General features: G+C 35.1%; 2 protein-coding genes across 2 annotated transcripts in view; both read left to right on the forward strand.

The window, feature by feature from the left end:
* Positions 1 to 1,565: 1,565 nt before the first annotated feature.
* On the forward strand, positions 1,566 to 2,739 carry LOC135138918 (brachyurin-like). Its single transcript, XM_064068951.1, has 7 exons — positions 1,566 to 1,648; positions 1,702 to 1,729; positions 1,777 to 1,927; positions 1,978 to 2,144; positions 2,196 to 2,282; positions 2,343 to 2,482; positions 2,530 to 2,739. The coding sequence occupies exons 1-7, from the start codon at positions 1,586 to 1,588 to the stop codon at positions 2,695 to 2,697; spliced, it is 804 nt and encodes a 267-aa protein (XP_063925021.1). The 5' UTR covers positions 1,566 to 1,585; the 3' UTR covers positions 2,698 to 2,739.
* Positions 2,740 to 11,342: 8,603 nt separating this feature from the next.
* The window catches only part of LOC135137991 (fatty acid synthase-like), a 37,782-nt gene continuing 21,984 nt past the window's right edge, over positions 11,343 to 27,140 (forward strand). Inside the window, exons 1-8 of the mRNA XM_064067794.1 lie at positions 11,343 to 11,405; positions 11,459 to 11,486; positions 11,543 to 11,911; positions 11,967 to 12,053; positions 12,107 to 12,246; positions 12,313 to 12,373; positions 13,209 to 13,541; positions 26,354 to 26,578. Of these exons, the coding sequence (XP_063923864.1) occupies positions 11,343 to 11,405; positions 11,459 to 11,486; positions 11,543 to 11,911; positions 11,967 to 12,053; positions 12,107 to 12,246; positions 12,313 to 12,373; positions 13,209 to 13,541; positions 26,354 to 26,578 (1,306 nt within the window). The remainder of the gene's footprint in view (positions 11,406 to 11,458; positions 11,487 to 11,542; positions 11,912 to 11,966; positions 12,054 to 12,106; positions 12,247 to 12,312; positions 12,374 to 13,208; positions 13,542 to 26,353; positions 26,579 to 27,140) is intronic.

Consider the following 27,140-nt stretch of genomic DNA (forward strand, 5'->3'; position numbering starts at 1 on the left):
ATTGAAAATAGCGATTTTTAAATATTTCAAAAAATTGGAATTTCGCTCCGAATTTTTCGAAAATATTCCTCCGTAACCTTAAATACGCTATATTTTTGGAATCGGCACGTCAAGATCTATAAAAATTTGCAATCTGAGCAAAATTGTATAAATGAACACACTTATGTTTTTTTGATTTTTTTGGAAACTATTTTCTATTTTTTTTAACTACAACAATAATTTGAAGTTTCAACATTTTTTTGAAAAATGTTTCGAAAATGCACAGTTGTAATCTGAGAAAAATAAATAATTATCTAAATTAAAACTGTTATTACAACTTTTTGGAATTTTTTTGAAAATTATTTTCTGTTTTTTTTCAGCCATTGAAACAACGATAATAATAATAACCTGAAATTTGTAATAAGCGAAGAATTTACCACGTTTGTGCTTTTTTCGATTTTTTTGAATATTTTTTGAAAAATGTAGACATTTTTCAGAAGAGGTATGGCTAAAGAAAATTTCTCAAATTTAATCCATTACAACTTGTTTTGGACTTATCTATTTGAAAATTATTTTCCAGTTTTTCTCGCTCATTTGAACTATTATAGTCACAATATCTTAAAATGTATATTCAACCAAGCATTTCCCATTCCAATAGAGCCAGTTTTAACACTTTTTGGAAAACTTTTTTGCATTTTTCTGAAAGCAAGGATGTCTTCAGGCTGATAATTTGAAAATAATTATGGCTCTTTACAACTTTTTTGGAATTTTTGAAAATTAATTTTTAGTGTTTTCACTAATTCCAACAACTACCGTTACAATGGTTTCAAATTTATCTTCTACCAAAAATTTCCTATATACTGTAGCTGCTCACCTTTTTTTTTTGAAAATTTTTGGATGATATTTTCTCATATTTCTAGAATGGTAGAGCAAAAATGACTTCCGATTCGTAGTTGGACAAGACTCTCCTAAGTCAATCAAGATAATTACATTTTTTCTGGGTTTATTTCGTTTTCCCTACTCCCCATTCGAACAGAGTACGTTCACATTTTTTTTTAATTTTTTGAAAAATGTTTTCCCAGTTTTTGCAGTGGTGTGGCAAAAGTAATTTCAGAGGTATAATCTCGGAAGAATTTTCATGAATTTCTCATTTCTTCATCTATTTAATTATTTAAATATTTTATGTATCACGAGCGAGGCGAGGAATTAGTTTTCGACATTACTAAAATTTTATAGAAAAGTTGAGGAAAAATAATTACGGTCATAGCTATATATTTTCTAAGATAAACAAAAACCTGAATTTTACACAGGAAAATTTAGACGACAGACAACAGAGAGACAGATGGAAATGGAGGACCTACTTTTCCAAATTCTAGAAGAATTTTTGTTGAATGACAAATTTTCGAGTTGTCACGAATTTTACGAAATTATCTAAGTCTAGCTACTTACCTCTAATATTTATTAGGTTAATTTTATCACTTGATATCGTGTCGGATTAAGCGTAATATCTTTTTAATCCCTTAATGATTTCCTTAATACCTAGCTGATAATCTCCACTATTTTGCACTATTAATTCCAGGCACCAAACAAACAACAAGTAGTTTCTATGAAAATGAGTTCGACTGTAAACGTTTTGTTGGTAATTTTGTACTTCTTGGACGCCACCAAGGTAACTATTATTTATAATTCTATGGCGAACTTTCTATAACTAAACCGTTTCAGGGTGCTTCAGCTTGGCCCACCGACAATGGTATAAAACCCAACAATAATAATTATTCATAATGCAAATTTTTTCAGAAGGCAGAATCGTCGGCGGCAATGACACAATCGTTGGCATGTTCCCTTACGTTGCAGCAATCAATGTCCAAACCCCAGAAGGCAGATTCTTCTGCGGAGGAACGCTCTACAACCAGGACTGGATCCTCACTTCCGGTCACTGCGCTTTAAAGTATTATCCTGTCGAGAATGTTTCCAAAATTTTTATATTAATAAATTTAGCGCCGCCCTCTTTACAATCCATCTCGGTTCTGATCTGCTGGAAGGTGAAGATTTGAACCGAGTGTCCTTGGCCACTTCTGAGTACATCATCCACCCGGAGTTTAATCCTGACACCATCGAGCACGACATAGCCCTGATCAAGCTAAGAATGCCAATAAAATACACTGGTGCGTTGTTTTTTTTTTTAATTTATCGGTTGATTAATTTCGTTGATTTAGATTACATCAAACCCATCAATTTGCCGTTCAGGTGGGTAAATCCAGGCGAACTCCTGGTTTCGATTGGATGGGGCCAAACTAGCGACAGTACGTATTTAAAAAAAATAATAACGATAGTTTCAGTTTGTGGTTTTTTTGTATTTTTAGGTGATCCGCAACTTTCAAATAAGCTTCAGCATGTTTTTCTGACGGCGTTGACGAATGAGGACTGTAAAGAATCTTTTGGTAATCAGATTGCTGAACACATGGTATGTGCTGCGGGAAATTACAACGAAGGTGCTTGCATTGTAAGTTTTTTTTTGTTATTTTTTTTGTGCTGATTATGCTGTTCAAGGGTGACACTGGGGGTCCATTGATTGACTACGTGAGTATGTGGCGGGCTCCGCGCCTTTTTGGTATCACCAGTTTTATTAGTGGAAATGGGTGTGAAAGTACCGATCCGTCGGGGTATACAAGGGTGTATGATTATATGGATTGGATTAAAAATGTTACTAATACGTAATTTTGACGAAAATTATCTTGAATAAAATGCTGTTTGTTCAAAGTTTTAATGGTTTTATTATCAAAAGTTGGCGCTTTTTCAGAAAAGACTGCCCGAAAGATAGAAAACTACAAATTTCTATTTTTTATTCAAATTTTGCTAGTGTTAAATCTTATTTTAAGCCATGACAACCCTGAAATTTTTGGAGTTTCCCGATTCTTCAATATTTAGAACCTTCAGAACTTTCGAAAACTGAAATTTTTGGAATCCTATAATTTTTGAGCTCTTTAGGGTCGTTTGGACCTTTAGAATCGTTGAGATATTTAACACATTCAAAAGTTTTTAAAGAATTTACATTCTTCAGATTCTTTGGTCTCCAGAATAGCCAAAATTACCAAACTTCCAGGATATTTTACATTTTCAGAATATTTAGAATTTTTGAAAAAAAAATTTTTTTTTATCTCTGAAATCACCAGAAACACCAGAATCACCAGAATCCATAGAATCCCAAGAAGCCACAATATTCACAGTCCTCCGTATGTCCGAATCCTCCAATTCCCAAGAATCTCCAGGAATGTCTGAATTTCCAGAACCCCAGAATCCAAAAATTCTCAGCATCTACAGAATCCGCCCAGAATACTCCGAGTGTTTCGAATCCTACGAATCCCAAAAATCCCCAGACGCCCCAGAATTCCCAGAATCTCCAGCAACTCCAGGAACCTCAAAATACGTATAATGTCCAAAATGTTCAGAATTTTCAGAATCCCCGGACACCTAAGAATCTCCAGAATCCCTGGAATCCTCAGAATCTACAAAATTGCCAGAATCCTCAAAGTCTCCAGATTCTCCAGAAACCTCAGATTTCCCTCAGTCCTCAGAATCCGGAGAATATTCAGAATTCCCAAGAACCTCAGAAATCACAAATTTGCCGGATTCTCACAAATGATAAAATATCCAGAGTTCCCAAAATCACCAGAGTTTACAAAATACCAAGAAAATCCAGAATCCTCTGAGAAAATGTTCGGTATCCTAGGGATTTTCGGATCACTCGAAAGCTTCAAATTGTTCAGAACGTTCAAAACTTCCGAATTTTCAGAATCCTCCCAATCTTCAGAAATCCCAAAATTCACAGAATGTTCAGAGTGTTGAAAATGTTGAAAATTTTTGAAAATATTCAAATTGTTCGAAATCTTCCTAATCCCCAGAAATTCTGAAATCGTCAGTTGGAAACTGCAATATTCCTAGAAGCTTCACAATCTCAAAAATTCCCAGAATATTGGAAATCCCCAAAAACCGCAGGATCTCCAAAATCCCATTATTGCCAGAAACCTCAAAATTCCCAGAGTCCTCGGAATCCACAGATTCTTCAAAATGAAAAATGTTCAAAATGTTCAAAATCCTCGGATACTCAGAATCCTTATAAATCCCAAAAGCCCCAGAATTCCCAGAAAGTCCAAAAATCCTAAAAGACGTTAAATATTCAAAATGTTCAGACTCTTCAGAATCTCCAGAATCATTGGAATCCCCAGAAACTGCAAAATTCGCAGATTCCAAAAAATCTCCGGAATCCCCAGAATGCTCAAATCTCCAGATTCTCCGAAAACTCCAGAATTGCCCCAGAATCTGCAAAATCTTCAGAATTCCCAAGAACCACGAAATCCCAAATTCGGTAGATTCCCAGAAGTGTTAAATACCCAAAATTGCCAGAACCACCAGAATTGACAGGATGCCAAGAAAATTCAGAATTCTCTGAAAATATTCGCTATCCTAGGGATTTTCGGATCACCCTTTAAATATTCAAATTGGTCAAAATCTTCAAACCCTTCCGAATCTTCAGAATCCTCAGAATCCTCATAATGTTCAAAATGTTAAAAGCGAATGTAACGCCCAGAATCCTGAAAATCCTCCGAGATCCGAAAATTCCCAGAATTCCCGTTGAATCGTCAGAATCCACAAAATACCCAGAATGTTCAAAGTGTTTAAAATGTTCTAAATGTTCAAAATCCTCCGAATCTCCAGCAACTCTGAAGTCGTGAGAAACTGCAAAATTTCCAGAAGTCTCAGAATCTCAACAATTCCCGGAACCTCGGGAATCCCCAGAAAGCGCAAAATCTCCAAAATCTTCAGAATACCCAAGTACCACAGAAATCCCAAATTCGGTTAGATTCCCAGAAGTGTTAAATACCCAAAATTGCCAGAACCACCAGAATTGACAGGATGCCAAGAAAATTCAGAATCCTCTGAAAATATTCGGTTTCCTAGGGATTTTCGGATCACCCATTAAATATTCAAATTGGTCAGAACCTTCAAAGGTTTCTGAATCTTCAGAATCCTCAGAATCCTCAACATGTTCAAAATGTTAAGAGCGAATGTAATCCCCAGAATCCTGAAAATCCCCCGAGTTCCGAAAATTCCCCTCAGAGTGTTGAAAATGTTCAAAATGTTCAAAATCCTCCGAATCTCCAGAAGCTCTGAAATCGTGAGAAACTGCAAAATTTCCAGAAGTCTCAGAATCTCAACAATTCCCGGAATCTCGGAAATCCCCAGAAAGCGCAAGATCTCCAAAATCGCAGAATTTCCGGAAATCTCAGAATTCCGAGTGTCTACAGAATCTTCAAGATCTTGAGAAATCCCAAATCCATAGAATCCAAAAAATCGCCGAAATCCCCAGAATGCACAAATCCCAAGATTTTCCAAAAACTCCAGAATTTTTAGAGTTCTCAAAATCCACAAAGTCTTCAGAATCCTCAATTAGCCCAAAAACCGCAAAATCAGTAGACTCCCAGAAGTGTCGAAATACCCAAAATTCCCAAAACCACCAAAATTTACAGAATGCCAAGAAAATCCAGAATCCTCTGAAAATATTCGGTAACATCTTCAAAATCTTCCGAATCTTCAGAAACCTCAGAATGTTCAAAATGTTAAGAGCGAATGTAATCCTCAGAGTCCCAAAAATTCCCAGAATCCATAGATTCCGTGAACTCTTCAGGATCTCTAAAATTCCCAGAATGTTCAGAGTGTTAAAAATGTTCAAAATGTTCAAAATCCTCCTAAAACACAGAATCCTGGAAACTCCAGAGCCCGCAAAATTACCAAAATCTCGTAAATCCCCAGAAACCGCAGAATCTCCAATACCCCAGAATTTCCAGAAACCTTAGAATTCCCGTAATACGTAGATTCCCAGATTCACCAAAATGCCCAGAATTCACAGAATCTCAAGAAGCCCCAGAATATTCAACACTTCCAGAATTATCAGAATCCTCAAAATCCTAAAAATTCTTAGAAACTAGCATATCCCACAATTCCCAGCAGTCCCAAAATTCGTAGAATCATTATCTCTAGACTACCCAGATTCCTTCTTCAAAATCCACAAATTCTCCAGAACTCCAGAACTTCCAGACTCGTCAGAATAGATAGATAGTAAATTCCCAGAATCACTAAAATGCCCAGAATTCGCAGAGTTCAAAATTTTCACAATGTTCAGAATCCTCAGAATCCCCAGAATCTCTGGAATACTCCAGAAGGTCCAGAATCTTGAGAATTCTTAGAGTCTCGAGAATCTCCAAAAACCACAGAATCTCCAAAATCCCAGAATTTCCAGAAACCCCAGAAGTCTCAGAATGCGCAGAATCTTCAAAATCTTCAAAAACCCAAAAATCCCAGAATCATCAAAATACCCAGAAATCACAGAATCGCCAGAACCCCAAGAAGCCCCAGATTATTTAGAACTTTCAGAATCCCCAGAATCACCAAAATACTGAGAATACTCCAACTCTTCCGAATTCTCGAATCCTCCAAATTCTCCGAATTTTTCGAATCTTCGGAATCTTCTGAATTCCTCGAATCCTCAGAATCTCAAAACTTTCCAGAAGCCAAGAATTCGCACAATCCCCAGGAACCCCAAAATCAAAACTCAGAGCATCTCTAGAATTCCAGATTCCCCCGAATTTTCAGAGAGTTCAAAATGTTCAGAATCCCCATAAAGGAAGAAGAAATTCTAGAAATCCCAAGATCTGTAAATTTCCAGAATCGCTAAAATGTTCAAAATTGACAGAATCATTAGAATTCACAGAATTCTTAGAAAATCTTCAGAATCCTCGAAATCTTTGAATCTCGCGTAATCTTCAAGTTGTTGAGAACCACCAGAACTCATGGCATTTCCAGAATTCCCAGAATCACCAGAATTTACAAAATACCAAGAAAATCCAAAATCCTTAGAAAATATTCGGTATCCTATCCTAAATTCTTCAACATCTTCAAAACCTTCCAAATCTTTAGAATCCTCAAAATGTTTAAAATGTTAAGAGCGAACGTAATCCTCAGAATCCTGAAAATTTCCGGGCCCCAGAAATTCCCAGAATGTTCAGAGTGTTAAAAATGTTCAAAATCCTCCGAAATCTCAGAATCCTGGAAACTCCAGACCCCGCAAAATTACCAAAACCTCGTGAATCCCCAGAAATTGCAGAATCTTCAAAACCCCAGAATTTCAAGAAACCTTAGAATTCACGTAATCCGTAGATTCCCAGAGTCACCAAAATGCCCAGAATTCACAGAATCTCAAGAAGCCCCAGAATATTCAGCACTTCCAAAATTTTCAGAATCCTCAAAAATATCATCAAAATCCTCAGAATCTTTCGGATTTTCCGAATCTTTGGAATCCTCCGAATCCTCCAAATTCTCCAAATCCCTCGGATCTTCTGAATTCCCCGAATCATTAGAATCCTAAAAATTCTTAGAAACTAACAATTCCCACAATCCCCAGGAACCCCAGCAATCCCAGAGTGTTCAAAATATTCAGAATCCTCAGGATACTCAAAAACCCCATAAACCCTAAGAATTCCCAGAATCCCCAGATTCCACAGAATTTGCAATATTCCCACAATCCTCAGAATCTCCACAATCTTCAGAATCCTCAGAATCTTCAAAATCCACAAATTCTCCAAATCACCAGAATTTCCAGACTCCTCAGAATCCGCAAAATTCCTCAAAGCACCCAGGAACTCCAGAAATCTACAAATCCGTAGAATCTCAGAATCAGTAAAATGCCCAGAATTCCCAGAGTTCAAAATGTTCGCAATATTCAGAATCCTCAGAATATTCCCGAAGCTTCAGAATCTCGAGAATTCTTAGAATCTTGAGAATCTCCAAAAACCATAGAATCTCCAAAATTCCAGAATTTCCAGAAACCCCAGAAGTCCCATAGTCCTCAGAATGCACAGAATCTTCAAAATCTTCAGAAAACCAAAAATCCCAGAAACCGCAGATTCCCAGAATCATCAAAATACCCAGAATTCACAGAATCACCAGGACCCCAAGAAGCCCCAGATTATTTAGAACTTTCAGAATCCCCAGAGTCACCAAAATACTCAGAATACTCCAACTCTTCCGAATCTTTCGAATCCTCTAAATTCTCCGAATCTTTCGAATTTTTGGAATCTTCTGAATTCCCCAAATCCCCAGAATCCCAAAAATTCCCAGAAACAAAGAATTCGCACAATCCCCAGGAACCCCAACAGCCCCAAAATCACAAGAACTCAGAGCATTTCTAGAATTCCCAGATTCCCCCGAATTTTCAAAATGTTCAGAATCTCCAAAATCCACAGATTCTCCAAAATCTCCAGAATTCCCAGAATCTTCACAATCCCCAGAAATCCTAAAAAACCCAAGATCTGTAAATTTCCAAAATTAGCAGAATCATCAGAATTCACAGAATTCTCAGAAAATCTTCGGAATCCTCGGAATTTTCGAATCTCACGAAATCTTCAAATTGTTCAGAACGTTCAGAATCCTTAGAATGTTCAAAGTGTTCAGAATATAATAGTTAGAATTCTCAGAAACTTCCGAATCTTACAAATCTTCCGAATACCAAGAATTTCCAGAGTCCCCAGAAACCCCTGGAACCCCAAAATTCGTAGAATTCCCAGAATCACCAGAATCCCCATAATGTTCAAAATGTTTAAAATGTTCAGAATCTTCTGAATCTCCAGAATGATCAGAATCTCCAAAATCCATAGATTTTCAGAAACTCCAGAATTTCCAGAGTCTTCAGAAGCAGCAGAATTCTTTAAAAATCTCCAGGAACACCTGAATTTTCAGAAATTATTCGACTTTTCGGGAATTTCCGATCACTGTGAATATTCAAAAGTTTCCAAATCATCAGAATCATTAAAAGTCTCAGAATGTTCAAAATGTTAGGAAGGTTCAGAATGTAATTCACAGAATTCTTAAAATCCACCGAATCCCAAGAATTCCCAGAATCCCTAGAATAGTCAAAGTGTTCAAAATGTTCATAAAATACTCCAGAATTTCCAGAATCCCTGGGGGGATCTCAACAATCTTGCAGAAATTACAGAATATAAAAAATTCCAAAATCCTCAGAATTCGCAAAATCTTCAGAAATACAAAAATCCCAGATACATAGATTCCCAGAACCACCAAGGTGTCCTGAAATCATAGAACCTCTGTAATCCCAAGAAGCCCAATATTTAGAACTTCCAGAATTCCCAGAATCCCCAGAAAATTGTCAAAATGCTCCGAATTTACCGAATCCTCCAAATCCTGCGAATCCTTCGAATCTTCTGAATCCTCATAATTCCAAAAACTCTTCAGCAACCCCAGGAATTCCAAAATCCATAGAATCCAGAGATTCCCACGAATTTTTAGAGTTTCAAAATGCTCAGAATCCTCAGAATACTCAAAATCCCCATAAACCTCAGAATTCCCGGAATCCCTAGATTTGCAGACGCTGCAACTTTTCCAGAATCCTCAGAATCTCCACAATCCTCAGAATCCTCAGCATCTCTAAAATCCACAGGTTCTCCAGGAGTTCCAGAATTCCCAAAGTCTTCACAATCCCCAGAAATCCCAAAATCTGTAGATTCCCAGAATCGCATTTGCAGAATCACCAGAAATCACACAATCCCCAGAAATCACACAATCCCCAGAATCCTCGGAATTTTCACATATTGCGGAATCTTCAAATTGTTCATAATCTTCAGAACACTCAGAATTCTCTGAATCTTTCGAATTCTCCAAACACCATGAAATTTTCTACAATGTTATACAAATTTCTACCCATTTTCAACGATTTTCGAAATTTAACTGAATACATACTGGTAGATTTCAGGTCACAAAAATTACTTCTGACCTCATTTCTTCGATAACTCTAACCGTTTTTCCAGAATTACCAATTGATATATCGCAATTTTTAAAAATTCTAAAAAATTCGAATTTTAATCGGAATTTTTCGAAAATATTGCTCTGTGACCCCAAATACGCTATATTTTTGGAATCTCCAGCCAACAAAGAATTACCAGAATCCCTAGAATATGCGAAATTCCCAGAATCCTCAAAATTTGCATAATCCCCAGAATCCACAGAATCTTCAAAATCTTCCTCAAAATCCGTAGATTCCCAGAATCACCAAAATGCCTAAATTTCCCAGAATCGTCAAAAACCTCAGAATCGCCAAAATCATCAGAACTCAGAGCATTTCTAGCATCCCCAAATTCTTCCGAACTTTCAGAGTGTTCAAAATGTTCAAAATCCTCAGGATACTCAGAATCCTTATAAACCCCAAAAGCCCCAGAACTCTCAGAAACTCCAGAAATCCTAAAATACGTAGAATATTCAAAATGTTCAGAATCTTCAGAACCTCCAGAATCCTTGGAATCCCCAGAATCTTCAAAATTCGCAAAATCCAAAAAACCTCCGGAATTCCCCTACATAATGCTCAAATCCCCAGAAACCCCAAGAACTCCAAAATCGTTAGAATCCACAGAATGTTCAAAAGGTTCAGAATCGTCATAATCCTCATGATCCCCGGAATCCTCAAAATATACAAAATTTCCAGAAGCCCCAGAGTTTCCAAATTCCCCAGAATCCGCAGAATCTCCAAAATCCCCAGAATTTCCAGAAATCCCAGAATCCGTAGATTTCCAGAATCGCTAAAATGACCGGAAATCCCAAAATCACGAGAATTCACAGAATACCAAAAATCCCAAGACACTCCAGAGTATTCAGAATCTTTAGAATTTTCGGAATCCTCAAATTGTTTAGAATTTTCATAACCTTCAGAATCTTCAAAATCCTCTGAATCTTAAGAATTTTTACTGTTCAGTTTTTAATCCTCAACACTTTAACAATCCTCCGAATCTTCCGAATCCCAAAAATTCCCAGAATTCGTCGAATATCCAGAATTTCTCAGATACATAAAAATCTCAATAAATATAATCCTCAGAATTCTCAGAATTTCCAAAATTACCAGAATCCCCAGAATCTTCAGAGCTCACGGAATCCTTTGGATCTTCAGACTCTTCAAATCTTGGAAATCTTCGGATTCTTCGGAATCTTAGAATCTACAAAATTTTTGTACCGCAACACAATAGTTAGCCCATTTATGTTTACAAAAGTATACAAAAAATTTAAAGTGTCAAACCATCATTAGTCCATTCCTATATTCATACTTACATGAATCAAATTGTTAATTTCTTGACTAACGTTTCAAGATGAAATGGCAATTTTAACGAATTATCTGAATCTGTAGCTATTTACTTCTATATAGTGTCGGATTAACAGCCTATAACTTTTTGATCTCTTAATTATTTTTTTACTGCGTTGACAATAATCTCCACAATTCGACACCAAACCCAGCATTTTCTAGAAAAATGAATTCGACTTCAAACGTTTTGTTGCTGCTTTTACACTTCTTGAGCGTGCTCACCATCAAGGTAACCTTTTTTTTTAATTTTATACAGAATATTTTATAACTAAGCCATTTCAGACCGCTTCAACTTTGTCCACTGATAAGGGTATAAAACAAAAACAAATAATGATAATTTATAACTTATAACTAATCCTTAAAAAGGCAGAATCGTGGGCGGTGTTAATACACTAACTGGCAAATTTCCGTACATTGTGGCAATACATATATGTACAAACCGAAGACAGCAAGTTCTTCTGCGGAGGAACGCTTTACAACCAGGAGTGGGTCCTCACTTCCGGGCACTGCGTTTACAAGTATTATCCTGTCTAAAAAGTGGCAAAAATTCTCATTTTGATAAATTTAGTGCCATCCTGTTCACAATTCAACTGGGCTCTGCTAAGCTAGAAGGTGAAGATCCTAGCCGAGAGACTGTCGCCACTTCTGAATACATTATCCACCCGGATTTTAATCCTAATACTATCACAAACGACATCGGGCTCATCAAATTTCGAATGCCCATACAATACACTGGTGAGTGTAGTTTTTGTAAATTTTATCACTTGATTGATTTATTTTCTTAATTTAGATTATATCAGACCAATCAATTTGCCCATAAGGGCGACACAAGAGAGTGAACTCGTTATTTCAACTGGATGGGGCCAAACTAGTGACAGTTCGTATTTAACAAAAATAATAACTTTTTCAATGTGTATTTTTTTTTTCTAGCTGATGCACAACTTTCAAATGTCCTTCAGAATGTTGTTCTGACAAGTTTGTCAAATGAGGAATGTAGAACGGTTTACGGTAATCAGATTACTGAAACCATGATATGTGCTGCTGGAAATTACAACGAAGGTATTTGTATTGTGAGTTCTTTTTTTTTTTCTTTTTGTTAATTATGTTACTAAACAGACAGTATTATACAATTAAAGGGTGACACAGGAAGTCCGCTAATTGACCACCAAACTCTGTGGGGCACTCCGACCATTGTTGGTATTTCCAGTTTTATGAGTGCAAATGGGTGTGAAAATACTGATCCTTCGGGATATACAAGGACGTATTATTATATCGACTGGATTAAAAATGTAACCGCAAGCTGATTTTTGCGAAAATTATCTTCAATAAAGTGATGCTTATTCACTGTTTCAATGTTAATTTTGATACAAGTCTCCGAGATTTTTGAAATTTCTGTAATTTTTCTAACCTATCTATTTTTGGAGTTCTTTGGAACCTTAACTAATCCTTGGTGTCTTAACAACTTTACCAGTCTTCAAATTGTTCAAAATATTTAGAAACTTTAGAAATTTTGGATTCTTCTAAACTTTGATCTCTTCGGATTTTTCGATATCTTCAGATTCGCTGTGGTGCCTTTAAATTTGATGGATTTGTAGCATTTTTAACACCTTCACAATTAATAAGATAATTTTTATTCTTTGATTTTTCTTATATTTGGAATCTTCGGCATCTTTAAAATCTCTAGAATCTCCACAATCTTTAGATCATTACCTAGTAGGTTTAGAATCACTAATATATATATATATAGAATCTCGAGAATCTAGATTCTCTGAATCCTTTTGGTCATGTACATAAATATAATTGTTTGATCCTTTAGATCCTTTTCATCCTTTTGGTCATTTTGATTCTTTTGAGAATTTTTATACTTTTAATCCTTTTGATCCTATTGATGCTTTTGATCCTCTTCACAATTTTGATCCTTTTGATCCTTTTGATTCTTTTTATTCTTTAGATTCTTTAGATCCTTTAGATCCTTTAGATCCTTTAGATCCTTTAGATCCCTTAGATCCTTTAGATCCTTTAGATCCTTTAGATCCTTTAGATCCTTTAGATCCCTTAGATCCTTTAGATCCTTTAGATCCTTTAGATCCTTTAGATCCTCTAGATCCCTTAGATTCTTTAGATCCTTTAGATCCTTTAGATCCTTCAGATCCTTTAGATCCTCTAAATCCCTTAGATTCTTTAGATCCTTTAGATCCTTTAGCTCCTTTACATCCTTTAAATCCTTTATATCCTTTAGATCCTTCAGATCCTTTAGATCCTTTAGATCCTTTAGATCCTTTAGATCCCTTAGCTCCTTTAGATCCTTTAGATCCTTTAGATCCTTTAGATCCTTTAGATCCTTTAGATATTCTAGATCCTTTTGGTCCTTTCGATCTTTTCGATCCTTTTGATCGTTGCGATTCTTTGGATCCTTTTTATCCTTTTCATCATTTTTATTCTTTTCATCATTTTCGTCTTTTCGTCCTTTTCAACATTTTCATCCTCGTTATTCTTTTATCTTTTTCGTCCTCCTCGTCTGCTTCATCCTCCAACCTCTTCATCTTCTTCATCCTTTTCATCCTTTTTATTCTTTAGATCATTTAGAACATTTTCATCCTTTAGAAATTTTAGATCTTTTGGTTCTTTTAAATTCTTTGTATAATGTAGGTCCTATAGATCATTTTGATCCTGTTGATAACTTTGATCCTTTTGATATTGTCGACCCTTTATCTTTTAGATACATTAGGTCCTTTAGAACCTTTAGATCATTTAGATCCTTTAGATCCTTTAGACCTCTCAGATCTTTTGGATCCTTTAGACCCTTTGAATGCTTCAGATCCTTTAGAAATTTTTGAACATTAGCATCTATAAATCTAGAATTTTTAAATCCTTTAGAGCCTTTAGATCCTTTAGATCTTTTAGAACCCTTAGATGCTTTAGATTCTTTAGACCCTCTGTATTCTCTAGATCGTTTAGATACTTTGGACCTCTTAGATCCCTTAGATGATTTAGATTCTTTAGATCCTTTATATTTTTAGAATCCTTAAATTTTTTGGAACCTTTTTATCCCTTTTATCTTTTTTGTCCTTTTTATCCTTTTCATCCTTTTCATCCTTTTCATCCTTTTCATCCTTTTCATCCTTTTCATCCTTTTCATCCTTTTCATCCTTTTCGTCTCTTTCGTTTTTTCGTCCTTTTCGTCCTTTTCGCCCTTTTCGTCTTTGTTCCTTGGTCCTTCGTCCTTCGTCTTCAGTCCTTCGTTCTCTGTCCTTCGTCCTTTTCGTCCTTCGTTCTTTTCGTCCTTCGTTCTTTTCGTCCTTCGTCCTTTTCATCCTTCGTCCTTTTCATCCTTCGTGCTTCGTCCTTTTCGTCCTTCGTCCTTTTCGTCCTTCGTCCTTTTCGTCCTTCGTCCTTTTCGTCCTTCGTCCTTTTCGTCCTTCGTCCTTTTCGTCCTTCGTCCTTCGTCATTCATCTTTCGTCCTTCGTCCTTTTCGTCCTCCGTTTTTCGTCCTTCATCCTTCATCCTTCGTCCTCTTCGTTCTTCGTCCTTCGTCCTTCATCCTTCTCGTCCTCCGCCCTTTTCGTCCTCTTCGTCACTCTCGTCGTTTTCGTCCTTAGTCCTTAGTCCTTCGTCTTTCATCTTTCATCCTTCGTCCTTTTTGTCCTTCGTCTTTCGTTGTTCGTCCTTCGTCGTTCGTCCTTCGTCCTCTCCGTCCGTCGCCCTTCGTCCTTTTCGTCCTTCGTCTTTGGCGCCTTGGTCCTTCGTCCCATTCGTCCTTCGTCTTTCCACCTTCGTCCTTTGTTCCTTTCGTCCTCCGTCCCTTTTGTCCTTTTTGTTCTTTTCGTCTTTTTAGTAATTTTCGTCCGTCGTCCTTCGTTCGTCGACTCTCGTCCTTCGTCCTTTTCGGCCTTCGTCCTCTGTCCTTTATCCCTCGTCCTTTCGTCCTTCGTCCTTTCGTGCTTCGTCCTTCGTTCTTCGTCCTTCGTCCTTCGTCCTTCGTCCTTCGTCCTTCGTCCTTCGTCCTTCGTCCTTCTTCCTTGTCCTTTGCCCTTTTCGTCCTTCGTCTTTTGTCCTTTTCGTCCGTCGTCCTTGGTCCCTCGTTTTCTTCGTCCTTCGTCTTTCGCGCTTCGTTCTTTTCGTCCTCCGTTTTTTGTCCTTCGTCCTTTTCGTCCTTCGTCCTTTTCGTCCTTCGTCCTTCGTCCTTCGTCCTTTGTCCTTTTCATCCTTTTCGTCCTCAGTATTTTTCGTCCTTTCGTCCTTTTCTTACTTTTCGTCCTTGGTCCTTAGTCCTTCGTTCTTTTCGTCCTTCGTCTTTCGTCCTTCATCCTTCGTCTTTCGTCCTTCGTCCTTCGTCTTTCGTCCTTCGTCCTTCGTCCCTTTCGTGAGTCATTTTTCGTCCTACGTCCTTCGTTCTTCATCCTTTTCGTCCTTCGTCCTTCGTCTTTCGTACTTCGTCCTTTTCGTCCTTCGTATTTCGTCCTCCGTCCTTCGTCCTTTGTTCTTTTCGTCCTTCGTAGGAAAAGGACAAACAGGACGGAAAGGACCGAAAGATCCAAAAGTACCAAAAGTAAGAAAAGGACGAAAAGGACGCAAAGCACCAAAATGACGAAAAGGATGAAAAGGACCAAAAGGGCGAAAAGAACCGTAAGGACGAAAAGGGCAAAAAAGACAGAAAGGACGAAAATGACGAAACAAACGAAAAGGACGAAACGGACTAAAAGGACCAAAAGGACGAAAAGGACCAAAAGGAGATTAAAAGGACGAAAAGGACAAAAAGGACGAAAAGGACGTAAAGGATGAAAAGGACGAAAAGGATGAAAAGGACGAAAAGGACAAAACAGACGAAAAAGACAAAAAAGACCAGAAGGACGAAAATGACGAAATGAAAGAAAAGGACTAAAAGGACCAAAAGGATTAAAAAGACGAAGAGGATGAAAAGGACGAAAAGGACGAAAACGAAGAAAAGGACGAAAAGGAGGAAAATTACGAGAAGAACGTATAGGACGAAAATGGAGAAAAGGATGAAAAGGACGAAGATGGAGAAAAAGACGAAAGGGACGAAACCTGTTTATCCCTTTTATCTTTTTCGTTCTTTTTATCCTTTTCATCCTATTTATCCTTTTCGTCCTTTTCGCCCTTTTCGTACTTCGTCTTTTTCGTGCTTCGTCCTTTTCGTCCTTCGTCCTTTTCGTCCTTCGTCCTTTTCGTCCTTCGTCCTTTTCGTCCTTCGTCCTTTTCGTCCTTCGTCCTTTTCGTCCTTCGTCCTTGTCGTCCTTCGTCCTTTTCGTCCTTCGTCCTTTTCGTCCTTCGTCCTTTTCGTCCTTCGTCCTTTTCGTCCTTCGTCCTTTTCGTCCTTCCTCCTTTTCGTCCTTCGTCCTTCGTCCTCTTCGTCCTTCGTCTTTCGTCCTTCGTCCTTTTCGTCATTTGTCTTTCGTCCTCCGTCCGTCGTCCTTCGTCCTTTTCGTTCTTCATCCTTTTCGTTCTTCGTCCTTCGTCCTTCGTCCTTTTCTACCTTCGTCCTTCGTCCTTCGTCCTTCATCCTTTTCGTCCTTCATCCTCCGTCTTTTTCGTCCTTCGTCGTTCGTCCTTTTCGTCATTTTCGTCCTTTTCGTCTCTTTGGTCCTTTTCGTCCTTGGTCCTTAGTCCTTCGTCCTTCGTCTTTCGTCCTTCGGTCCTTTTCGTCCTTTGTCCTTTGTCCTTTTCGTCCTTCGTCCTTCGTCCTTCGCCTTTCGTACTTCGTCCTTTTCGTCCTTCGTATTTCGTCCTCCGCCCTTCGTCCTTTGTCCTTTTCGCCCTTCGTCTTTCGTCCTTCGTAGAAAAAGGACAAAAAGGACGAAAAGCACCAAAATGACGAAAAGGACGAAAAGGACCAAAAAGACGAAAAGGTCCATAAGGACGAAAAGGACGAAAAAGCCCGAAACGACCAGAAGGATGAAAAATATGACGAAACGAACGAAAAGGACGAAGAGGACTAAAAGGACCCTAAGAACGAAAAGGACCAAAAGGAGGTTAAAAGGACGAAAAGGACAAAAATTGAGAATAGGATGAAAAGGACGAAAATGGAGAAAGAGACGAAAAGGACGAAAATGACGAAAAGGACGAAAAGTACGAAAAGTGAGAAAAGGACCAAAAGGACGCAAAGTGAGAAAAGGGCCAAAAGGATGAAAAATGAGACAAGGACCAAAAGGACGTAAAAGACAAAAATGACGAAAAGGACGAAAAGGAAAAATTACGATAATAACGGAAAGGACGAAAATTACGAAAAGAATGAAAAGGACGAAAATGAAGAGAAGGACGAAAATTACGAAATGACGGAAAGGACGAAAATTACGAAAAGGACGCAAAGGACGAACATGGCAGACCGTTCGAGCGTCTATATTCTTTATTCCATTTTTACAAATGTTAGAATTTCTTGCACATTTAGAGTAGTTTGATACAGTATTTGAGATTTTCAGTGCTCCAGAAATTTTACTATTTTTACAGTCGTCTTAACGAAATTCCTGGAGTCATTAAAAATGTACGTATATTTGTTGCTTTTATGATGCTAGAACATCATTTTGTCGTTGTTCAAGAATAATTTATGATCACATGCTTAAAATATTTTCTACCAGATTTTATTTATGTTAATTTTATTGTTTCTCTGTCTAACTGTAACAGAAATTTAAAATCACTTTTGTTCCATTTTAAACCTCAGCCACCGTCCTTTATATCCTGTCAGGAATTCAACCCCCTAACTACCAAGCTTCCCCTATAAACTTTACTACAGCCACTACAAATAAAAACCTCAGCCGCCTTTACTTCCGCATTTACTTAACCACCATCTCCAACACATTTCTTCAACCTTCCTCTCCTCAAAGTATGTGAATTACAAAGAAAAATGCACCCTTGCTCCCTTTGAAGTAATAAAAAACTCAGGAATATCCCATTTCATCCAGCGGAAATTTTATTAGAACCACTAAAAACATTTAATGAAATATTTCCTTTGATCAAATCGCTCCTGAAAAAGAGAATTTACGTTTTTGATTCGCCCGAAATCGCATCAACAGTCCTCACAAAAACCCCATCCACGTATCAGTCTGCAACAACAAAAAAAAATTCAACAAATGAATCTCCACTTTGGAGCGTTCACGCTCAGCTCGCACCGAAACAAAAACAAATTCGTTCTTTTCCCTTAAAAGCATCCCCGTTGACCTGTGACCTCCCAGCTAGCCCCTCGCCCTCAAAAATCGAACTATGCGTCTGGGAAGGGGATATCTCGGGTTCTATTGAATTAATTCGTTGCTATTAAATAAAATGAATTATATGCGGGCATTGGAGGAAACTGAAATAAGCTGAAGGAGATTAGTAGTTTCACACTAGGCGATGATGATTAATGCGAAAAAAGGATTAAGATAAGTGACAAGCATATAGTATGTCGTAAAATGATATAAGGAAAAAGAATACAATTTTTTGCTTACTTAGGCATTAAATTATTGACTCTGATCAGTGATCATTGATCATAAAACAATAAAAGTTGTGGTCTTTGGGTAAAAAAATGTAAATGGATAAAATTTATTGACGTAGATATATGTATATACAACGTATTGCTCGTTCTGCGAGCTCTACTTATACAACATGTTTGACAAATTGACAAATTTATATTCCATTTACACTGTACGTATCAAAACTAACATCTTATCCAATACATGCAGCATAACTTGATATTTTTTTTATGTATTTATATAAACCAATTTTCTATTTTCCCCTTGTTGGATCTCAATTTTTATAAATCTCGAGTGAAGCAGCTTCAAATTAAAAAAAAACATTAAGTGTTTCAGCTTTCAGTAATTTAATTGAGTCCGTGAAAGCTTTCAGGATGTGAACTTCTACTTGACTACGTTTGCGTAATACTGCAGCCAAGAGAGCTTTATCTCAGAAATCCAAGTTTACTTCAACTAAGTTTATGCTTCCGTAGGTTTACATAGCTGCAAATTTTTAACAATTTTAAATAAGTAAGTTTATGTAAACTCTCGCTTCTGCAGTTGCGTCAAATTAATAATTTTGTTTTTAACACTCTAATGACAAATAATTCATGAAAACCGTCTGAATCAAAAATTAATTCAGCTAATTGTATATTCGGCTCATGTTTTAATCAGTGTTGTCAATGGATAATTAATAATGCGTTGTAGGCTGTTATGACTGGTAAACATGTAAAACATAATCCATGCAATTTATTATTAAATAACATTAACCAAATAAATGTAAATGACCTTATTGATGCCACTGAATACAATGGAGAACGAAACGCCAGACAGTTTTATTGCTGATATGCAAAAATATTAAAATAAAACTGTCATAAATACCACACTGATTTAATCATAACACTATTTTGCTGAATGTGCTTGAGAGGTGAGGGCGGTTCTGTATAAATCACTTTAAACCATTTTTTTGCACAGAATTCTGGTATTTCTGATGCTCTGAATGTTTTGTTTTTAAGTTAAGAGACTGACAAATCTAGATCCAAATTTTGACTCACATACATAGAAGAATTATCGGTGATGTAGTTTCTAATTTCTGGTTTCCATAGCTTCTTTCATTTCTTCTTCTATATGTATAGATTTATGTTTTTGCTTGCTATTCTTGTAGCCAATTTTTCGTTGTTTACTAATACGAAACTTTTACTCTCCAGTTATTTCTTCCTTTTTCATCAACATTTCTGTTTCCTATTCTATTATGAGTGACGGTTTTACTAGGTTTCGGATCTTTGAAATCTTACAATCTCTACAATTGTTACAACTTTCACCATCTTTACTACCTTGATAATCTTTATTCACAAGCTTAACACGGCACACAAACTTCACAATCTTTGCAATCTCTAGAAACTTCACAAGCTTTACAATCATCACAAACTTCCTATCTTCACAACCATCACAATTTTTACAATCTAGACAAACTTGACAATCTTGACAATCTTTACAATATTTACCATCTTCACAACTTCGACAATTTTTACAATTTTTGCAATCTTCACAGACTTCACAATCTTTACAATCTTACAAACTTCACAGTCTTCACACGGTTCACAATATTCACAATTTTTGCAATCTTTACATTTTTCACAGGCTTCATAATCTTCACAGTCTTGACATTCTTGACTATCTTCACAATCGTCACAATCTCCACAATCTTTACAATGTTTACAACCTTGACCATGTTTACAATTTTGACAGTCTTGACAAATTTTGACGGTTTTAACAATCTTGACAATCTTGACCATCTTCACATTTACGATCTCTACAACCTTGACAATTTTTACAATCTTCACAAACTTCACTATTTGCACAATCTTTATCAAGTTTATAGATTCTTTATAATCTTTAGAATTTTTACAATATTTACAATCTACGAAATCTTCAGAATATTATGAATCTTCAGAATGCTCGGAATCTTGGGAACCTTCGGAATTTTCAGAATCTTTCTAAGTTCTTTAGAATATTTGCAATCCTGGATCCTGGGAATACTTAGAATCCATGGAATGCTTGGAATTCCTGAAATCCTTGGAATCTTTAGAACTTTTAGAATGTTTAGAAGCTTTATGACCTTTATCATCTTTACAATCTCTACGATCATTACGTTCTTTGGAATCCTTGAAATTCGTGGAATCCTTAGAATGGTTGGAATCTTTAGAATTCTTAAAATCTATAGAGACTTTAGACTTAGTTGAAATTTTGGAATTTTTGGAAACCTTGGAACTTTTCGGATTTTCGGAATTCTTGAAATTCATTGGATCTTAATACCATTAGAATCTTTATATTTAGGATCTTTAAATTTTTTAGGATTCATAGCATCTTTAGAGTCGTTAAAAGGATCTTTACAATACTTAAAATTTTTTGATTCTTTATAAAAATAATAATCACATTTATTTACTACAAATCGTAGTTTTAGAATCTTCAGAATATTTAGAATTTATAAAATTATTAAAATTTTTAGAATCTTTAGTCTTTAGAATCTTTACAATTTTTAGAATCTTTAGAATCTTTGGAATTTTTGAAATCTTTGCAATTTTTGCAACCTTTGGAACCTTTGAAACCTTTGGATGTTTTAGGATCTTTGGAATCTTCGGGATCGTTGAGATTTTTGGGATTTTTGGGATCTTGGGGTCTTTGGGGCCTTTGCCATCTTTGGGATCTTTGGAATCCTTAGTATCCCTAAGATCTTTATGATCTTTAGGATTTTTAGGATCTTTAAGATCTTTGAGTTCTTCAGGGTTTTTGGGATCTTTGGGATTCTTGAGATCCTTAGTATCTTTAGGATCCTTATGATATTTAGAATTTTTAGGATCTTTAGGAATTTAGGACCTTCGAAACCTTCAGAATCTTCAAAATCTTCAGAATCTTTAGAATCTTCAGAGTCTTCATAATCTTCAGAGTTTTCATAATATTCAGAATCTTCAAAATCTTCGAAATCTTTAGAATTTTTAGAATCTTTACACTTTTTAGAATCGTTAGAATCTTGGGAATCTTCATAATTTTCTAACTCTTCTGAATCTTCGGGATCTTCGGAATCTTCGGAATTTTCGGAGTCTTCGGAATCTTCGGAATATTTGTATTCTTTAGGATTCTTGGGATCCTTCGGGTCTTTAGCAAATTAGGATCCTTAGAATCTTTAGGAACTTTAGAATCTTTAAGATCTTTAAGATGTTTAGAACCTTTACAATCTTTAGTATGTTTGGATGTTCTAGAGTCCCTAGAACTCTATTTTTTGAATTTGAGAAAACTTTGTAATTTTCATATTCTTCTAAAATTTCAAGACGTTCATAAACTTCAAAATCTAGAGAACCTGTAGGTTTTAATCTAACCCTTAGAATATTTATAATCTTTAGGATCTTCGGAACCTTCAGAATCTTCAAAATCTTCAGAATCTTTAGAATCTTCAGAATCTTCATAATATTCAGAATCTTCAAAATCTTCGAAATCGTTAAAATTTTTAGAATCTTTACACTTTTTAGAATCGTTAGCATCTTGGGAATCTTCATAATTTTCTAAATCTTCGGAATCTTCGGAATCTTCGAAATATTCGGAATCTTTGTAATTTTCGGAGTCTTCGTAATCTTCGGAATATTTGGATGCTTTAGGATTCTTGGGATCCTTCGGGTCTTTAGCAATTTAGCATCCTTAGGATCTTTAGGAACTTTAGAATCTTTAAGATGTTTAGAACCTTTAGAATCTTTAGGATCTTTAGAATCTTTAGTATGTTTGGATGTTCTAGAGTCCCTAGAACTCTATTTTTTGAATTTGAGAAAACTTTGGAATTTTCGTATTCTTCTAAAGTTCCAAAACGTTCAGAAACTTCAAAATCTAGAGAAGCTGTAGGTTTTAACCTAACCTTTAGAATATTTAGAATCTTTATGATTTCTAAGTATCTTTAAGATCTTAAGGATTATTAAAATATTTAGGGCCTTCGAAACCATCAAACTCTTCAGAATCTTCAGAATCTTCATAATCTTCAGAATCTTCAAAATCTTCGAAATCTTTAGAATTTTTAGAATCGTTAGAATCTTGGGAATTTTCATTATTTTCTAAATCTTCGGAATCTTCGGAGCCTTTGGAATCTTCGGAATATTTGGATTCTTTAGGATTCTTGGGATCCTTCGGGTCTTTAGCAATTTAGGATCCTTAGGATCTTTAGGAACTTTAGAATCTTTAAGATGTTTAGGATGTTTAGAACCTTTAGAATCTTTAAGATCTTTAGAATCTTTAGTATGTTTGGATGTTCTAGAGTCCCTAGAACTCTATTTTTTGAATTTGAGGAAACTTTGGAATTTTCGTATTCTTCGAAAGTTTCAAAACGTTCAGACACTTCAAACTCTAGAGAACCTGTAGGTTTTAACCTAACCTTTAGAATATTTATAATCTTTAGGACCTTCGGAACCTTCAGAATCTTCAAAATCTTCGAAATCTTTAGAATTTTTAGAATCTTTACACTTTTTAGAATCGTTAGAATCTTGGGAATCTTCATAATTTTCTAAATCTTCGGAATCTTCGGAATCTGCAAAATATTCGGAATATTTGGATTCTTTAGGATTCTTGGGATCCTTCGGGTCTTTAGCAATTTAGGATCTCTAGGATCTTTAGGAACTTTAGAATCTTTAAGATCTTTAGGATGTTTCGAACCTTTAGAATCTTTAGGATCTTTAGAATCTTTAGTATGTTTGGATGTTCTAAAGTCCCTAGAATTCTATTTTTTGAATCTGAGGAAACTTTGGAATTTTCGTATTCTTCGAAAGTTTCAAAACGTTCAGAAACTTCAAAATCTACATAACCTTTAGGTTTTAACCTAACCTTTAGAATATTTAGAATCTTTATGATTTCTAAGTATCTTTAAGATCTTAAGGATTATTACAACTTTTTTACCCCTTTAATTATCATGGAAATTTTAGAATTGTAAAAGTTTGGAGCCTTTAGAATTAGAAAATATTTACAATAGCCTTTCAATTGATATTTTAAAACATTAGAAAGTCTGGAATACTTGCTTTTTTAGAACATTTCGAATTTACCGAATTCTTAGCATCTAAACAAAGTACTGCATTTTCTTTTATTTTCAGAATTTTTAGACAAACAGTTGTAAAGATTATAAATGAATTTTAAAAAGATCTTGAAGATAATAAGTTCCCTAGGCAACCTAGCGGTCTAAAGATATTAACGATATTAAAAATCACAAAGATCTTAAAACCACACAGATCCCAAAAATCTTAAAAATTCTAAAGGTTTTAAATTTTCAGAGATATTAAAGATTTCGAAGATTCTAAAAATTCAAAAATTTTATGTTCTTAAACAGCCTCAAAAGACACCTGTTAAAGAAAATGGAAGATCTTACGGATCTAAAAAGAAGCTCTTCAAGACCCTAATCAGATCATAAGTACCCTAAAAACATCAGAAAGTCTCCAAAAATACAAAATATTTTTGGATCCTAGAAATCGTTGCAATATCTAGCTGCACACACTATGGATGATGGATGATAGAACTCTTGCCTGAATACCGGTCAATTGCGGGTCCAAATATTCGGTAGACTCAATATTATTCCTTAACCAAGTCTCAATAAGCTCGACTGCATTACATTAAATAAAAAAGATCAACCTTTGCATTTAAATTTCTTACGTTTTGATAACTGATGCTATAACTTCGATGTTATCTTTTACAGACCAGAAACGAAAATCGGGTTTAAAATCCCCTAATTTTATTTTATAGATTTGGTGTTTTATCGCAACATATTTTAAATTTATCCAACACAGCTCTATTTCAACAATTCATCCAGATACCATCTGCTGTGGCTCAACATCTCCACACCCCATTCCACGCTCCACCTCATACCAACAACTCCAAAACGCGATATGACAATATCCCCTTATCCATCTTGTCTAACAAGCCAACGAATCGAATAATCCACTCCGAAAAAAAGAACGAAATAAATAAACACGAAAGCAGAACCTAATCCGGAAGTGTTTAAAAATGTAAACGAGCCCACAGCGGCCACAAAAAACGCGAACACGGAGATAAAAATCTTGTAGAGAAGAGATTTATGATAACGGCTGTGGCGAGCATTTAATTTCGGATTAAAAATCAAATGAGATATCATCGTTAGTATCATTAGGTGCTTAAATTGCAAAATAACTAGCTCCATTAATTTAATTTACGCAAATGGGTTTGTGCACGCAAGTGAACACAGACCGTCTTAATTTACTCGAGTGTTGTTAGTGTTTATAAAATAAAGCAGATTTCGCTCGGACGTTTTCACTATGAATATCGGAGAAATATGCGCAGAATGTGCACACGTTTTCGGCCAAAATATGCACCATTTTACTGAAAATATGCACCCAAATATGCAAAACGTCCATATGCAAATACTTAATTTGATCAATATATCTAATAAAACAAAATGACACTTTTAGTTATTTATTGTTAAAGCGCATGTCTTGTAACATTTATTTGCAATATAAGAACTCAAATTATATAAATTAAGTATGTAAGAAAATGCTCGTTACACAATCTTGGTATGTTAACTATAATTTTTATTAAACCAGTTAATTATTAAATGTTATCCTAAATATCCTAAATATCCGAATATCCTATATATTCTTAATATCAAAACTTAAAAATGTAAAATTGAAACAACGAGAAATTGAAAGCTTAATTTATATTCGAAAAATGAAAAATTCAAAAAAGGAAAAACAATAATATTATTGAAAATTGAGAAATTTAAACATTGAAAAATCAAAAAACTGAAAAATTAGAGAAACTAAAAAATCGCAAAATGAATCGATTAAAGCTGAAAATAGTAAAACTGGAAAATCGAAAGCTTGGGAAACTGAAAAATCAATTTAAAAATTGAATAACGGAAAAATGGAAAAATGAAACACTGAAAAATCGGAACAGTGAACATCGAAAAATTTAAAAACTGAAAAATAGAAAATTCCAGAAAATTTAGAAAACTGAGAATTTGAAAAATCCGATAATTCAAAAATTGAAGATTAAAAACTGGAAAAATTGAAAATAAACGAATTAAAAAATTGAAAATGAATAAATCGGATAACTGGAAAATCGAAGCCCAGACGTTTTTTTCAAGGATTCCAAGAACTCTAAAAATTCCGAGGCTGTCAATGAGTTATGAAGATTTTAAAGATTATAAAGGTTCTAAAGATTCTAAAGATCCCAAAAATCCCAAAGATAACGAAGATTTCGACCTTTTTTGGAGATTCTAAAAAATCTAAAATTTCTAAATGTCCTTAAGGTTCTGAGTTCTAAATTTTCTCAAGATTTTAAAGAATTTAAAGGTTTTAAGATCCCAAAGATTCTGAAGTTTCTGAAGGTTCTAAAAGTTCTAAAGATTCTATGGATCCTAAGGAATTTAAAGATCCTAAATATCCTAAATACATTAAATATCCTAAATATCCTAAATATTTTAAATATCCTAAATACCCTAGATTGTTGTCTAGATTTTGAAGTTTCTGAAAGTTTCAAGGATTCCACACATTCCACAGAAAGTTGGGCTTTTAGAGATTCTGGGGATCTAGAGATTCTAGAAATTCCAAACATTCTAAAAATTCTAAACTTCCTAAATTTGCTAAAGATCCTAAAAATCCTAAAAGTCCTAAACATCCTAAAGATCTTCAAGGTTCTAAAGTTCCTAAAAAACTTTGGAATACTGGGCATATATAGAAGCCCAGAATTTCAAGGATTTTAAGGACGTCAAGGGTTTCAAGGATTCCAAGGGCTCCAAAAATTCCAAGGATCACAGGAGTTTCGAGGGTTCCGAAAGCTCCAAGGCTTTCAAGGGTTCTGAAGACTTTAAAGATTCTAAAGGTTCTAAAGATTCTAAAGATACTAAAGACACTAAAGATCCCAAAGATCCCAAAGTTCCTAAAGCTACCGGAGATTTCGAAAGTTTTTGAAGATTCTAAAAGTTCTAAAATTTCTAAATGTCCTTAAGGTTCTACGAGTTCTAAATTTTCTAACGATTCTAAAGAATGTAAACATTTTAAGATCCCAAAGATCCTGAAGATTCTGAAGATTCTGAAGGTTCTAAAATTTCTAAAGATTCTATGGACCCTAAGAAATTTAAAGATCCTAAAGATACTAAAAATCCTAAAGATACTAAATATCCTAAATATCTTAAATATACTAAATACCCTATATATCCTTAATATTAAAACTTAAAACCATAAAATTGAATGAACGAGAAATTGAAAAATCAATTTATTCAAAAACGAAAAATTGAAAAATCAAAAATTGAAAAAAGAAAAAACATTAATTTTGAAAAATAAAAAAAATGAAAAAATAGACAAATTAAAAAATCGTATGATGAATCGAAAAGCTGTAGAACCGGAAAATCGAAAGCTTGAGAAACTGAAAAATCAATTCAAAAATTGAGTAACTGAAAAATCGGATAATACAGAAACTGAAAAACCAAAAACTGAAAAATGGAAAAAATAGAAAAACGAAACAC

This window comes from Zophobas morio, unplaced genomic scaffold (genome assembly GCF_036711695.1).
Source record: "Zophobas morio isolate AGI-343-1 ecotype UQ-CSIRO unplaced genomic scaffold, CSIRO_AGI_Zmor_V1 ptg000030l, whole genome shotgun sequence".
Taxonomy (NCBI): Eukaryota; Metazoa; Arthropoda; class Insecta; order Coleoptera; family Tenebrionidae; genus Zophobas; species Zophobas morio.